This window comes from Embiotoca jacksoni, unplaced genomic scaffold (assembly GCF_022577435.1).
Source record: "Embiotoca jacksoni isolate LCO1_2020_lvr unplaced genomic scaffold, fEmbJac1.0.p SCAF_21, whole genome shotgun sequence".
Classification (NCBI taxonomy): Eukaryota; Metazoa; Chordata; class Actinopteri; family Embiotocidae; genus Embiotoca; species Embiotoca jacksoni.
In genome coordinates, this window is record NW_027185352.1 from 8,902,157 (window position 1) to 8,915,990 (window position 13,834).

At 42.6% G+C, this 13,834-nt stretch overlaps 1 protein-coding gene across 3 annotated transcripts in view; it reads right to left on the minus strand.

Annotated features, from left to right (window-relative positions):
- Positions 1 to 13,834, minus strand: part of grm8a (glutamate receptor, metabotropic 8a) — a 211,173-nt gene that overhangs the window by 121,436 nt on the left and 75,903 nt on the right. For all 3 annotated transcript variants that reach the window (XM_069156778.1, XM_069156777.1, XM_069156779.1), the window contains exon 3: positions 2,013 to 2,229. In XM_069156778.1, coding sequence (XP_069012879.1) covers positions 2,013 to 2,229 — 217 coding nt within the window. The remainder of the gene's footprint in view (positions 1 to 2,012; positions 2,230 to 13,834) is intronic.

The window sequence follows — 13,834 nt, forward strand, 5'->3', positions numbered from 1 at the left end:
ACACACACACACACACACACACACACACACACACACACACACACTGAGGGGCACGGAAATTGATCTGACACCACAGAAAACATCTATGTGCTGACTGCCACAGCACACAGCCCGGGGCGAGCCGGTTCCAAACACGAACAGAGACAGAGATGGACAGATAGACAGCAGCACAGACGTACACAGAGCTGTCATCTCTGCATCAGCACACAAACAATGCAGGAAGAAAAAAAAAAAAAAACAACAACGGAGGGAAAGACCGGAGTAAAAGATCTACAGAGAGGGATAAAAATAGAAAGATCTCGACTGATATGCTCTCAAATGGATTCTTTCCTCGTCTTTAGCGCTGTCAGTCTGTAAATATTTATCAACATCCAACGTGATGCGTTTTCAATAAACATTGGAGACATAAACAGGGAAACCGACAGCATTTTGATCTGTCAACATCACTCGGAGGATTTCATAAACTGATTTGAGGCTGTGTTCACCCAACTGGAAGCTCTGAGGACCACTGGGACAGTGCTTTTAAATCTTACATCAAAACAGACAAGTCATCCATCGCTCTGTTTTTTTCCCTTTCTGAGGCTCTGTCACTCTCATTTAATCTAGTGCAATTCCCAGATTTTTCAGTGATTACAGCACTCATATTTTTTTTTAAAAAGACTTGAAAAAAGAATAAATAGTTGAAAAATAACGAATTCCGATGCACACTGTCTCAATGGAACCACCTCTTTCCTAAAACTCAAACAAATCAGAAATACACACAAACTTCTTACCAAAGCTGACCTGTAAACACACCAGGGTCAAGATAAGGAACGTCTGCTCTCTTGATAGCATCTTGACAGTCAAGACCCAGCAACCTCCATTATCCTGTCACATAACGGGTGGCTTGTTTCTGCAGGAATACGCAGGATAATACGCGGTGCCGCACTGCAAAAACTGTTCAGGATTGTTTTGAAGGAGTACGACGTATATTTGAGGTGTTGACTTGTCCTTCAGGCCACCAAGATCTCAATCAGATTGCGCAGCCGTGCGATGTGCTGGAAAAACTAGCACCATCCATGGAGGCCCAAGAGGACTGAAAGGATCTGCTATCAACATGTTGGTGCCTGACACCACAGGACACCTTCTGAAGTCTTGTTGAGTGTCCATGCCACAACAGGTCAGAGCTGTTTTGGTGACACGAGGGTAACAAACAATATTAGGCGATGATTGCTTAACCAGTGACGCCGATAAATGGCGATACTTATGGGTTGAGCACTATTCTGTTATTGCCTCACATCTGCTCAACGCATTTAGTTTAGTTACTTTGGTCTTTGTCATATGGAGGCGACAATTTTTGGCATCAAGTGGCTGCTTATTCAAGAGTCCTAAAAACTACACGTAGACAGAGCTAAAAAAAAAGAGGAAATAACTCTACTTGTCCATCACATGCTTGCAACAATAACTCCGTCTCCCTTCACTCACCGCAGTCTGCCATTTACAGCCCATTTACCCGAAAAGCGTATTTCCCCCGGAGTTTCCCCAAGAGATTTAAACAACAGGTTTCCACTCTATTCGCACCACAGTTCTCCTCAAATTGCAGGTTAAGCCACTGATTAGGTGTCATACACCGAGCGCTCTTTGATCATCATACAGTTATGACACCTTAAGAAGTGGCAAACTGGCCTCCGAACCGGTTATGTCTGGAAGTGTAGCCTTCCGCTCTGCTCACTCTCAAGTCCATTCAACTTCTAACTTACACCGGAGAGAGAGACCAGCAAATGCTGTGTGAAAGTGTGACAGCACAGATAGAAAGAGTTGTTAACCCTCCTTCAACAACTTTTACGATTTGACATTTGACAGTGGGGGGGGGAACCTCCTCGTGGTATTATAGCTCATTTTAAAATGCACGTTTACAATGAGGAAACTAATGTTGTTCTTTGAAGCAATATCCCCATTGTCATGAGATTTTGCCATATAGGCCGAGATATACAAAAACCTGCAGACGGCCGGAGGAAAAGTCAGCTTCTTACCAGTTTCTCTGGAGATCTGGATGAAGGCCTCCACACCGCTCTCGCCATAGTTGCCCTCTGACGCGAGCGTGGACACGTAGTTCCACTCCATCGCCGTGACGATGTCCATCATGGCCTGGGCCTGATAGGAGTCCGGTGGCACCACACGGGAGAAGAAGTCATAGCGAGTGTTGTCACTTAGTTCGGGGGCCGTGGAGGCGTAGCTGACCTGGGGGATCTGGGCGAGAGAAAGGGAAATAAGAAGTCATTGAGAAGAACGATAACAAAAGGGGAGATCTGTGCTAAATTGTAGCTTATTGATTAAACGTTTTGGCATGTTAATGAGGCAAAATAGTATTTGTACAGCCTGCATATTGAAACGATAGATCGACCATGTAATATTTAACGTGTATCATCGCGTTTAATTTCTTCCCCTACATAGACGAAAGTAAAAAAGAAAAAAAGGTGAGTCATCATGCGTGAATTCTCAAATTTATTTGACATCTTTATGCTTATTTTCACTAATGTATGTGTAGAAAAAGTTATAAAACACCCACACCCTGCAGGATTATTAAATTAACATAAATAATCATCCGGAATGTGGGGGGGAAATGTCGTCGTAGGTGTTGAAGCAAAGGTGGTGAACAATTGGGAATATGAATATGGGATGGCACAGAGAGGCAACAAACGGTTGGATGGTGATGCAAGTTGATGTCATTTTTTAACATGGGTGTCATGGCTGACAGATTAAGGGTAGACCGAAGGTTTGATGCAGCAAGACAGATACAGAAGAGACAGCAGGGACCAGACAGGAGGACAACAAAAAAAAAGCACAGACACAACACACAGATTGGAAGATGGAGAGACAAAGAGATTGACAGAGTGACAGAAGGCGCACACAGACAGACACACACACACACACAGACACACACACACACACACACACACACACGTATTGCTTGTGATAGGTAGCGTAACAGGCCGAAGGTGTTCGATGGTTGACAGGCAGATTGATTTTTCACCTGACAGAGGGAGACAGCGAGGGAAGACCCTCTACTTGCCAACATTCACAAACACACACACACACACACACACGCACAGATGTTGGACAGACGCTTCATTGACATTCATTGGAAGTAAGACTTAACTGCCAATCTCAACCAAAACATAAGGCGTGTCAGCCGTCTGTCTTCCGCACAAACACACAAAACGTCCACAATCGCTGAACACGGCAAAAACCAGTTGGAGCGCCGTGGAGAGATTTAAGACACACAGTATGTGTGTGTGTGTGTGTGTGTGTGTGTGTGTGTGTGTGTGTGTGTGTGTGTGTGTGTGTGTGTGTGTGTGTGTGTGTGTGTGTGTGTGTGACTGGAATGTTTCTCAGGCCCATCACTCACTGTCTTTATCCCCTTTTGAGCGTCTGAAGTCCCCGCCACCCTGCGTCTACACTTGTCTTTGCCATTTTAAAAAGGTCAGGAATCCATTTTGTAGGATTTTCTAAATCAGTCCTCTTTGATGGTGCCAAAACACCGCTGGAAGCATGTGTAAATAGCCCAGAGTTTCAAGACTTTGCTCTGCTTCTTCAAGAACTTGTTAATAAAAATGTATGTATCAGACTTGCAGATGCTGCCACGGTAAGAAAAAAAAAATCATCTTAACCTGAGCAGTATCAGAAGGAGCAACATTTTGACACAATGAAAGGTGTCTTATTTTTTATCAGTTGTAAATCTGATTTTGAAAAGAAAACCTGCTTTGTTCTTGTGTTTTTCTGTTTTTTAATAACTTCCCATTTCTCTCAGAGAACTTGGGTTCATGTTTAGGACATGCGAGTACTGTGATTAGTCTCCTCTGCCAGGGGAATACAATTGGAAACTTTCATAAACTTCAGTACGAATATGTATAATTCATAGAGGATAGAGATAAACAAATAAAGGAAAAAAAAAAATCAAAGCTAGGCCAGCAGAAGGAAACAACTATTGAAGCAGGTTGTGTTCGTGCTTCTGCCTACGTCCATGCGTGTTCATGTCTGCGTGTGTGCATGCTGGTGTGTTACTCTGCTGTTTCACTTGTCCTTTTGCTCTCGTTGTGCATTTAAATAGGTGAATATCCATTTCAAAGAGAAATGAATGCGCCGCTGCAGGAATGAGATATTTGTCTGTTTACAACAGCAATGGGAAAGAAACCCTGTGACCTGGGCAAACCTGATACTTTGATCTTTTGTTATTTCTCTCTTCAGCTGGGAAACGGACAAACACGGAGACACAAACACACACTTGTGTACACTGCACAGTCATCCTCTTGTCCTATTTCCTGAATCATTACTGAGAGAGAGGAGGAACAGCAGAGAAGAGAAACAAAAGCAGTGAGGGAAGAGGAGCTTCATACAGTACAGCTTCAGTGACATCCAATATTATCTGCTGCAGGCGGAGACCTAATACTGTCTTCCACAACCACACTTGTGCTTTCTAAAAATGAACATTTCTGCAGACACTTATGGAGTCGCGCACCCATCGATCCCCCCAGAACCACATGGAGTACAGAAACCTACTTCTACTGAGCACATTTAATGTCATGTGACATTTGAGTGGTGGAACTCATTCATGTGCAGTGTGTTACCGATGACTTGGACCTTTTTTTTTTCAAGGCAAGTAGAGTTGGAGTCGGAGTTGGACTTGAAGTTAGAGGCAGGAAATTAACGGCTTGGTTCCCCCACATCGCAGGGGAAGAAGATTATGGCTCCAATCCCCTTAATTCCATTTGCTCTAATGAATATGTGTGCGAGTGTACGAGAGAGAGAGTGTGTGATAAAATGGAAATGAGTATGTATAGGCTGATGAGTAGTTTCAATTACCACTTTCGCAAATCTCAAACATTTATCAATGGGGTGATGTATTGTTTCAGTTTCTTAATCTTTATACACAATTGCTAACGTTCGAGTGTCGGTTGGTCAGTTCATTACTTTGGTCTAGACTGAAGTATAAGTAACTTAATGGAGGGATCTCCATGACATTATGAGCAGACGCTGAGACTGCTGTATAAATCCAAATGACTTTGATTAGACCCTGAACTTTTCCGAGTGAAATGTCTCGACAGCTAGTGGATGGAAGTTCTTGGTTGGATGCGGAAAGTGATACAGTATAATAAAACAAATGGAGACTTGTATTGCCCATAGACTTACAAGCAAGCTTTTAAGCTTGCTGTTCCACAGTGACAACGAAAGTACCAAAGTTCAACCATATATTAACAACACGTTGTATTGTTGATAATGTTTGTGAACCGCAACAAACGCACAACATCTTGTTTAGGCGAATAATCATAAAGCTGGGTGCTGCTGATAACAATACAGTCCAGTCTGTTAAAGTATGACTGTGTGTGTGCAGCAGTTTGTTTAGACAAGAGTTTACGTTGAATTACTTGCTAAATTTCAGAGTTATTGGCAATGAGTACCAAGCTTCTGGTATTGTGACCTCTCTAGAGTGGAACATTAAAATGAATACAGATCAGTGTATTTTGACCTCTTATGATCAAGACATGTTAAATCTTTAATCTTCTGTTCCCACAAAGCTCTCTGGAATACCAAAATTCTACTGTAGTGTACTGTACTGCAGTGTGCGCCTCCTCGCAGTCACTATTCTTCGCAGAGCCAAAAGCTCTGTGAACCTGCAGCTCTTCACTACACCTCATTGGAAGCTTAAACTCTTACCTGGAACAAACAAACACATTTATTTCATGTAGTGTGGCAGCCATTGAAAAGCAATTTGGCCAGTCCAGCAAAGATATTAAATCTTGGTTCTTTCGCTTAGCTATAGAATTGATCACAATGAAAACATGGAATAGACTTCCCTCATCCATAAAAATAACAGATTTATTCTTAATTGAAGTGTATTCCCCTCTAAGCAGAGCCTATCGAAAGAGCACAGACTAATATGGTTTATCTTAATGACAGCAATCTATGCGCACCAGCAGGCTGACCATATCTCACTTTTCTGACTGGTTCAAACCACATCGTTGGACTGCAACTTTAAGAATCCCTTTAATGTCCACTCGTGTTTTTGACGAGTATCTTCTGAGGGAACTCTGGGGGAGTGAAACCCATATAAGTCAATGTCCTAGAACTACCGCCACTATAGACAGTTAGGTCCGCCCTGTCTATTCCTTAATGGCTTTGGCGATAGAGGGGAACAGTTTCATCCCTCACTATAGATCAGGCTGAATCCCTCTCGGGAGCTGAGCAGATAACTAACAGCCGGATTTGGACCTCAACAGACCTAATGATCCAGGCTAGTGACTTCTTGTGTGCGTCTTTCCTGCGAAAATTAACTTTGTGGATTTGTACTCATCCTCACAGAGGAACCAAGACGACGAAAACGCTGTACAACAAATTATGCAGGAGGCAATTGGAAATATATCCAGTGGGGCATCTGGATGGTGAGGAGTGTTGCAGTCGGCAACTGTGCTCGACTTTTAAGCTAAAGAAACCCATGAATGGCTTTAAAAAAAAAAAAAAAACACTTGAAATGCTGTGTGGAAATTGGGGATATTTCCAGTCTGAATATTCTATTAAAAAAAATATTCCAGCATTGCCGTTGTTATGTGGAAATCCGACAGAAGCACGATTATGACCTAAACTGGCCCTTGTGTGTGTGTTTGTGTGCGTGTCTGGCAGTAATGGAGCTGTCGGGGGCCAGAGTCTGAGCATTAGGTTGATAGATGGCAGTGGTCTGAAGCTAATTAACCCCAGTGCATTACACACATGCGCAGCTTTCCTGTCTCTTACCCACACACACACACACACACACACACACACACACACACACACACACACACACACACACGCGCACTCGGCGAGAGCAGTGGATACGTGGTAGAAGCCGCGCACTCAGTTACAATAACAGGGTCATTATGAGTGAAGTGTACAGTGGCTGGTCGGGTTGGATGATGGCGATTCAATTATTTCAGTTTCAAATTCTTCCACCAATTTATATTCAGACCTTTGTGTTGAGTGAAATTGAAGAATATTTGGAACAGTTTTGTAGCCATAACAAACAAACGCCATGCCCAGACCAGGATTTTTTTTTTTTTTTTTTTTTTGTAGCCCGAGCCGAAGCATTTGAGTGAGAAATGATGATAAATATCTGAGCATGGAAAACTGCAGAAGAAAGGTACACATACTGTAAATTGATCTGGCCATCTGGATTTGTTTACTTGCTAAAAAAATTTGACTGAGCCCTCTAACAGCCAGCCGTGGTCTCTGTTTAATGAGGAGAGAACTGGCACAGTGGGACCGCAGCAAGCTAATTTACCGGGGATGAAGACTGCTGGGGCTGAGACTGAGGCGTCCCCAGTTCTGTCTAACCCTGTTGTGTCTGTCTGGGTCCATCTGCCTCTCTTTTTCTTCTCACCGCTCATCCCCTTTTTGTGTCCGTTTGCCTTTCCATCTTTCATGTTCCAGATTTGCCCCCATTTTGCTGCTTGTTTGAAGAGTTCACCAACGGATAAATCACATTCGAAAGGTAAACTACCTGTTGTCATTTCACAGCTGCGAGATGGCTTAGAAAATTGGAACATACAGAAAAAAGTGTCAACAATCATGTGTATTTGAAATTATTTTTACACTCACTTTGAAATGTTAAAATGGTTAATGCAGTGCCCGCTGAAAATTGCCTGTTTGGCAGTAGATTGCCTGGTTTGTCGTATTGCTGCGTAGCAGACGTCGGTGAAGATGCGCTCAACCACAGCTGTGTACCAATTAAGAGGCAGCATCCTTCGTCCTATGTCATCCTTCAAAAGACGTAACATCCGTAGACCAGGTAGGCCAAACCAAAACGAGATGGTCGGATCTACTATTTGTGTCAGCAGGTGTTGCCACTGTTTCCGTCGCGCCGCTGCCGTTGCCTAGAAACCTCCAGGGGTTTTAAGACAAGAAACGTCTGCACCTCTAAAACGAGAGAGTGCGGAAGCTCGTGGTCAGCAGTGTTTTCATGTCACCTGTAAGCATCGGCTGGCCTCGTTTAAAGCCCCGACGGAGGAGAAACTAAGCAGGGACCAGGTACCATCTGCAGACAATAGAAAACAAAACAAAAATGCGAGTGCGGTCAAGTCGAGCCAAACCGAGCCGATACCGTCGGCAGAAGGGGCTTATGTCTGCGCGATGCTCTCGTGAAGTGCGGCTGCGCTGCGGTACTCCGCCGCCACTGCTGCACATAGCGCTGGTTGCCTTGTTTATTAAAGTTGTTTAACATTGAACGAGTCGTGTGTCCTAATCCCGCAGAATTGAAAAATGCACACGCTTGCGTCTCCAGCGAAACATTCACCAAGTTTGAAGAAGATGGGACGAACCGTTTGAGATATGCGAGGGCCAAACAAACAAAACAAAAAAAACATACATATATATATATAGACACAATATATACATAATAGTATAGATAATAATATTAAAAAAGTATATATAACAACAGCGTACCAATGTCACACTGATCAAAAAGGTGTCATTTAGTGCAGAGTAGCACAAAGTCAGAGATATAACGGCACAGAGACACAATGAGAAAGAAATCACCACGTCATTCTCTCTCGGATCATCGTTTCTCTCTCCAGATCAGAGATGCTCCTTTAATTGATGCTAAACAACAATGATATTCTCCTGCTCCCCACATCACAACAAACCCAGAAGAGAACAGTAATTTGTTTGTTGACAGGCAAACAGAACCAGGTAGAAGAGATGAAAGAAAGACTGAGTGAAAGTAGGTAAAAAGGGGAGCGACTTCACTGAAGCACAACGAGAGAAGAGAGAGAGAGAGAGAGAGAGAGAGAGAGAGAGAGAGAGAAACAACAGAAAACACAGCATTGGTGGCAATGAGCAAGAGGCAGGGCGAGAGATGAACATTTAATCGGAGCAAAGAGGATGAAGAAGAGATTTGATAAACAATGAGTGGGAAAAATGAGACGGGATGTTTAGCAGAAGCATAAGGGACCAAAGAGGAAGCAGGGGGAAGGAAAAGGAAACAACAGATCACAGATGAGAGGAACACTATGGGAGGATATATGCAGGAGACGGGGCGGGAGGATGGAGGGAAAGAAAGGAAGCGGCTGAATGAGGGAAAGTGAGATAATTGATCGGAAACAACAGACGGAGGCAGAAGGCAAAGCGATGCATATTCCTAGAAAAAGGCCCAACGAGGAAGAGCCGGGCCGGGCCGGGCAGCAGGCAAATGAGACGAGTGTTTGAAACGCCAATAGGTTCAAGAAAAGAGAGAAAGATGACACTGATAGAGGATAAAAAAAAAAACAAAGGGACTTAGAGGAGGACTGTTATGCAGCATGCAAATGAACAGAAGTGACAAAGATGAGATTGATATCGGCAAGAGTATTTAAAAAAAAAAAGACCGAAACAGACAAATGACAAAGGAGAGTCTACAATAAAATGTCAGAACCAGACGAGCAGAGACTGGGTCTGTTTTCAAATTCGTACCGGGGGCCCCATTTAACCCCTCCATGCTGACATTTGTCATGTCTTACTTTAATGAATAAACAGACATTGCACAACTTTGGTGGTGCCATCATAGACGGATCGTCCTCCAGATGGGTAAAACTCACAAAAACGTAAACCTCTGCTAGATTAGAAGAACTGAATCACTGGTTCTCCTCGCTCTCTTAGCTAACAATGAGTTTATCTGGGAGTGTGGAGTATAAGCGAGGCACTGAATTAATGGCCCAGCGAGCCATTAATTCCCTGGAGCTTTTCAGTGGCAGACTGCAGGAGAGGTGTTCATCTGCTGGTGAGAGCGCCTCGCCAGTGAAGCCGTGGAGCTTCGCAGCCCCCCCCCCCCCCCCCCCCAAAAAAAAAAGTCCAGTTTCTTCAGCAAAATTCTTAATTCTGTGACCAAAAAAAAAAAAACTAACAAAACTGTAAGAGCATATTTGCTTGCGATGTAATAATTTTATTCTCAGTTTATATATTTGTACTTACAAACTTGACTTTTGATTGCAGTGCAAGAAATTTGCCATTAAAACGGGGTTTTTTTTGTGTTTTTTTTCTTGCATAACAAAGACACAAAAATACCTTCATAGTGTGAGCCAACACATCTGCAATCAGGAAGCAGGCGGGTGACTTCTGATTGAGATAAGAGGAGGACGACTTGCAGTAATCACCTCGAGACAAGATAAAGGCCTGGATTACAAGTCACTAGACTGAAGGCATTGATTGATCATAGATCCACTTCTGAACATCTTAACACATTCAACATGTCCATCTAAGAATGAGTTCATTTGCAATGAAGTTTATTTGTATTACTATAAGCTGTAGATATGTTCTGGATAACTGAGCTCCTCATTTCTGCCAGGAACCAATGGATGGTTTAGGGCAGTGAGGGAACGCAACCAAGTATATTTACTCAAGTATTGTAGTCGAGTACAAATTTAAGGTAGGCTACTTGCATTTTATGCATGTATTTCCACTTTGTGCAACTTTGCAGTTTCAGGCAAATATTGAACTTTCTTCTCCCTTACATTTGTCTGACAGCTTTGGTTACTTTTAAATTAGCAAACACTTCCTGTCCAGTGAAATCCTTGTAAGGCTGAATTCGGTGGTTTTTGAATTTGAATTTGGCTGTTTCTGTTCAATTGAAAGATTACAGGTTCCTTTATATGGCTTGTGAAAATGAAACGCTTTTAGATAAATCAACTTTTTTCAAAACTTGCTTGGATCAGCTGGAGAATGTTACCAAGCTGAAAAGTTAACTTTTTAGAGATTATCCAATATTTAGGACTGACACTATAAACATAATGCTTTTATAGAATGTGATGCATTACTGTCGAAAATATTAACTACAGCAGTACAATGCACATGAATGCAGCAGTAATACTAATCAAAAACGTATAGTAAAACACAGAGGGAGCATTGTACTGCACAATGAGTCCTTTTACTTGTGATACTTTGATTACATTTTGGTTACACACTTTTACTTAAGTTTTTTTTTTTTTTTTTTTTTTTTTTTACACGTAGTCAAGTATTTTTACAGTGTGGTATTCGGGCTTTTACTTATGCACCGGAATACTTCTTCCACCGGTGGTGTCAGGGGAGCTCAAGATGGCGGCAGAATAACACAGTGTCACCCCGTGTGAAAAAGTACACACAAATACATGCAACCTAAAATTGAACACTTCTTACCCCTGCAGCTCTTACATGCTCAGGGTGACAATGTATTAACTACAGTGACACAGAAAGGGGTAAGGGAGCTGTAATACCAAACCCCACCCCCTCGCTTAATTTAAATTTCAACAGGAACCTTATTAAAGGCTGCATTCACATGCATGTGTCGGAAACATTTGCAATTGTAGCGATGAACGCGCACCTGCTGCCGGCAGAGGGTCAGCGGGGCGTCTGGAGGACAGCGTACGACAGCTGACTGAGGGCTGCTGGTGCTGCTATGGACGGAAGTTAGACTACGTCTATAAAATGGTCTCCAAATGAAACATAAAATTTGAAAATGTGTCCATGAATGTGGGCGTAATTCAAAAATCGCAATTTGAACACACAAAACAAACACACACACATCACAACCTGAATAAATATCAATATCATGTTTATTTATATATATATATATACACAAATGTATATATTAGCATTTATTTTATATATTATTTATTAATATTAATTTCACAGATTTTTAACTTCAACTTAACAGATCTGATCATTTTTGCTTCCATTCATACGATACCAATATTAGTGCTGTATCATACACACACATATTGTACAAATGCACACACGCAAACACACAGTGGTAATATCAGTGATGTAATGTGTGAGTTTTTGAGCCTGGGCATGAGGGGACACGAGACACAACTGTCACTGGGGTAACTAACACACACACACACACACACACACACACACACACACACACACACTGCCAATATCAAAGAGGCGAGATTGGCCGGAGGGCCTTAGGCCAGGGACCTGAGGCTACAGCCTTTAATATAGCTCTGTCAATACAGATCATCACTTTCTCTTTCTCAGTCTGACACACACACACACACACACACACACACACACACACACACACACACACACACACACACACACACACACACACACACACACCCCTTCGCGGTCCTTCATCACACATTTTGGAAGCAACACAAACTCTGTCACATACTAAACAAATGCCCATCTGTCCTCACATGACCGAATGTCCAGAATACAAATCTAACAGCGATACACAACAAATCGAGAAGCACACAAGCCACCTACTTACAAACACACAAATAGCGGTCCACAGGGAAAAATATTTTAATCTCGTCTTAATCATTGATCACTATTCAGTGTGGGCATTTTGACAGATAAAGCTGCGCTGAGTCTTTTTTTTTGTGTTGTTGACAGGACAACACTGGGACAAACCGAAGCTTTCCAAACCATTTTAATGACTCTTTAAAAAACAGCCAAAACTGACAATTACAGCTGGAAACATTTGCAAAGTAAAGGCGTTTAAGCTGATCTGCCCAACTTTCTACAAAGGCGTGTGAGACGTAGTAGGTTTAGTCCATCAAAATGACATCAAAGGAGGACAAATACCGTAAACACGAGGATTAAATTATGACAGTTAACAAGAAAGCCTCCTTATTTTGCTCATTATGTGGCATCTATTGTTACTCCAGGCAATGGGATCGGTATGGGGTAGTCATTGCTTCAGCTGCTGTCTATTCATAATTAAATCAAATTATAACTTTTGGAGATCTTCTGCGAGAAAGAAACAGCCAATATGTTTCACAACTGAGGTGATTACGCATCTTCACTCGTGCTCCCAAACAATCTAATGCATGACTGGTTTAAACTATTGTTTGAAAACCTAAATACATGTTGCGTCTAATCTTCAGTCACCCCAACACAGACATCGGGCCTCAAGTACTTCTTAGGTCAACGTTGCTTCTTTCACTATAATTATTTTAAAGTGCCTCGGTCCACTCGCATATCTCCCTGTTTGTGCAAGTTATTTGAATAATGTATTCCACCAACAGCTGCATCGCCTCAGCAACCTAAATCTCATGTGCAGTGATACACACACACACACACACACACACACACACACACACACACAGGAGGAAGGCACCCGACTACTTGATCCAAGCCAGCCACCTGCAGCTTCTCTCTGTTTTGTCTCTCCCTGCAGTTACACAAAAGTGCTATCCAACAGTGCTTCATTGTGAGTTTTGTGCTTGATAGTGCTCTTGTGTGTGTGTGTGTGTGTGTGTGTGTGTGTGCGTGCGTGCGTGCGTGAGTGTGCGTGTGCAGGCAGATGCCAACATGGGCTCTTGACACCTGCCAGGATTAATTCTTGGATGTTCCCTGTATGCATTCCCGCATCCCACTGCGCAACTGTAGCTGCAAATGTCACAAAAACGCACAAGCAAACCCAAACTTACACATTTCAGCCTTTTTCTTTTTAAAAGTCACAAATACAAGGCACGGGGACACACACACACACACACACACACACACACGTCTGCCGGGGCTGGAGAATTATGAATCAGAGCGAATCTGAGTTTCAAAAAGGTATTCCCCGGCATCAAACCCATTAAGTATGTATTCCCATTGTTGCACTTGGAAATGAGCCTCATACATCATGCAATATGCCAGCAGACCTGCACGGCAAGCATTTTAAATCTGTTTAATGAAAAACAACTTAGCAGCAAATTAGAGGCTAGAAAGTCTTTGGAAACCATTGGAGTGTACATGCCCTGCTTATGAAATAAGTTTTGACTGTTTTTGAGACAACGCCAGGATGACCAATTGTTTGCGTGTGCGTGTGCACACACGGCTCCAGCAGCTATTGTCGTGACCGAAGCGACTG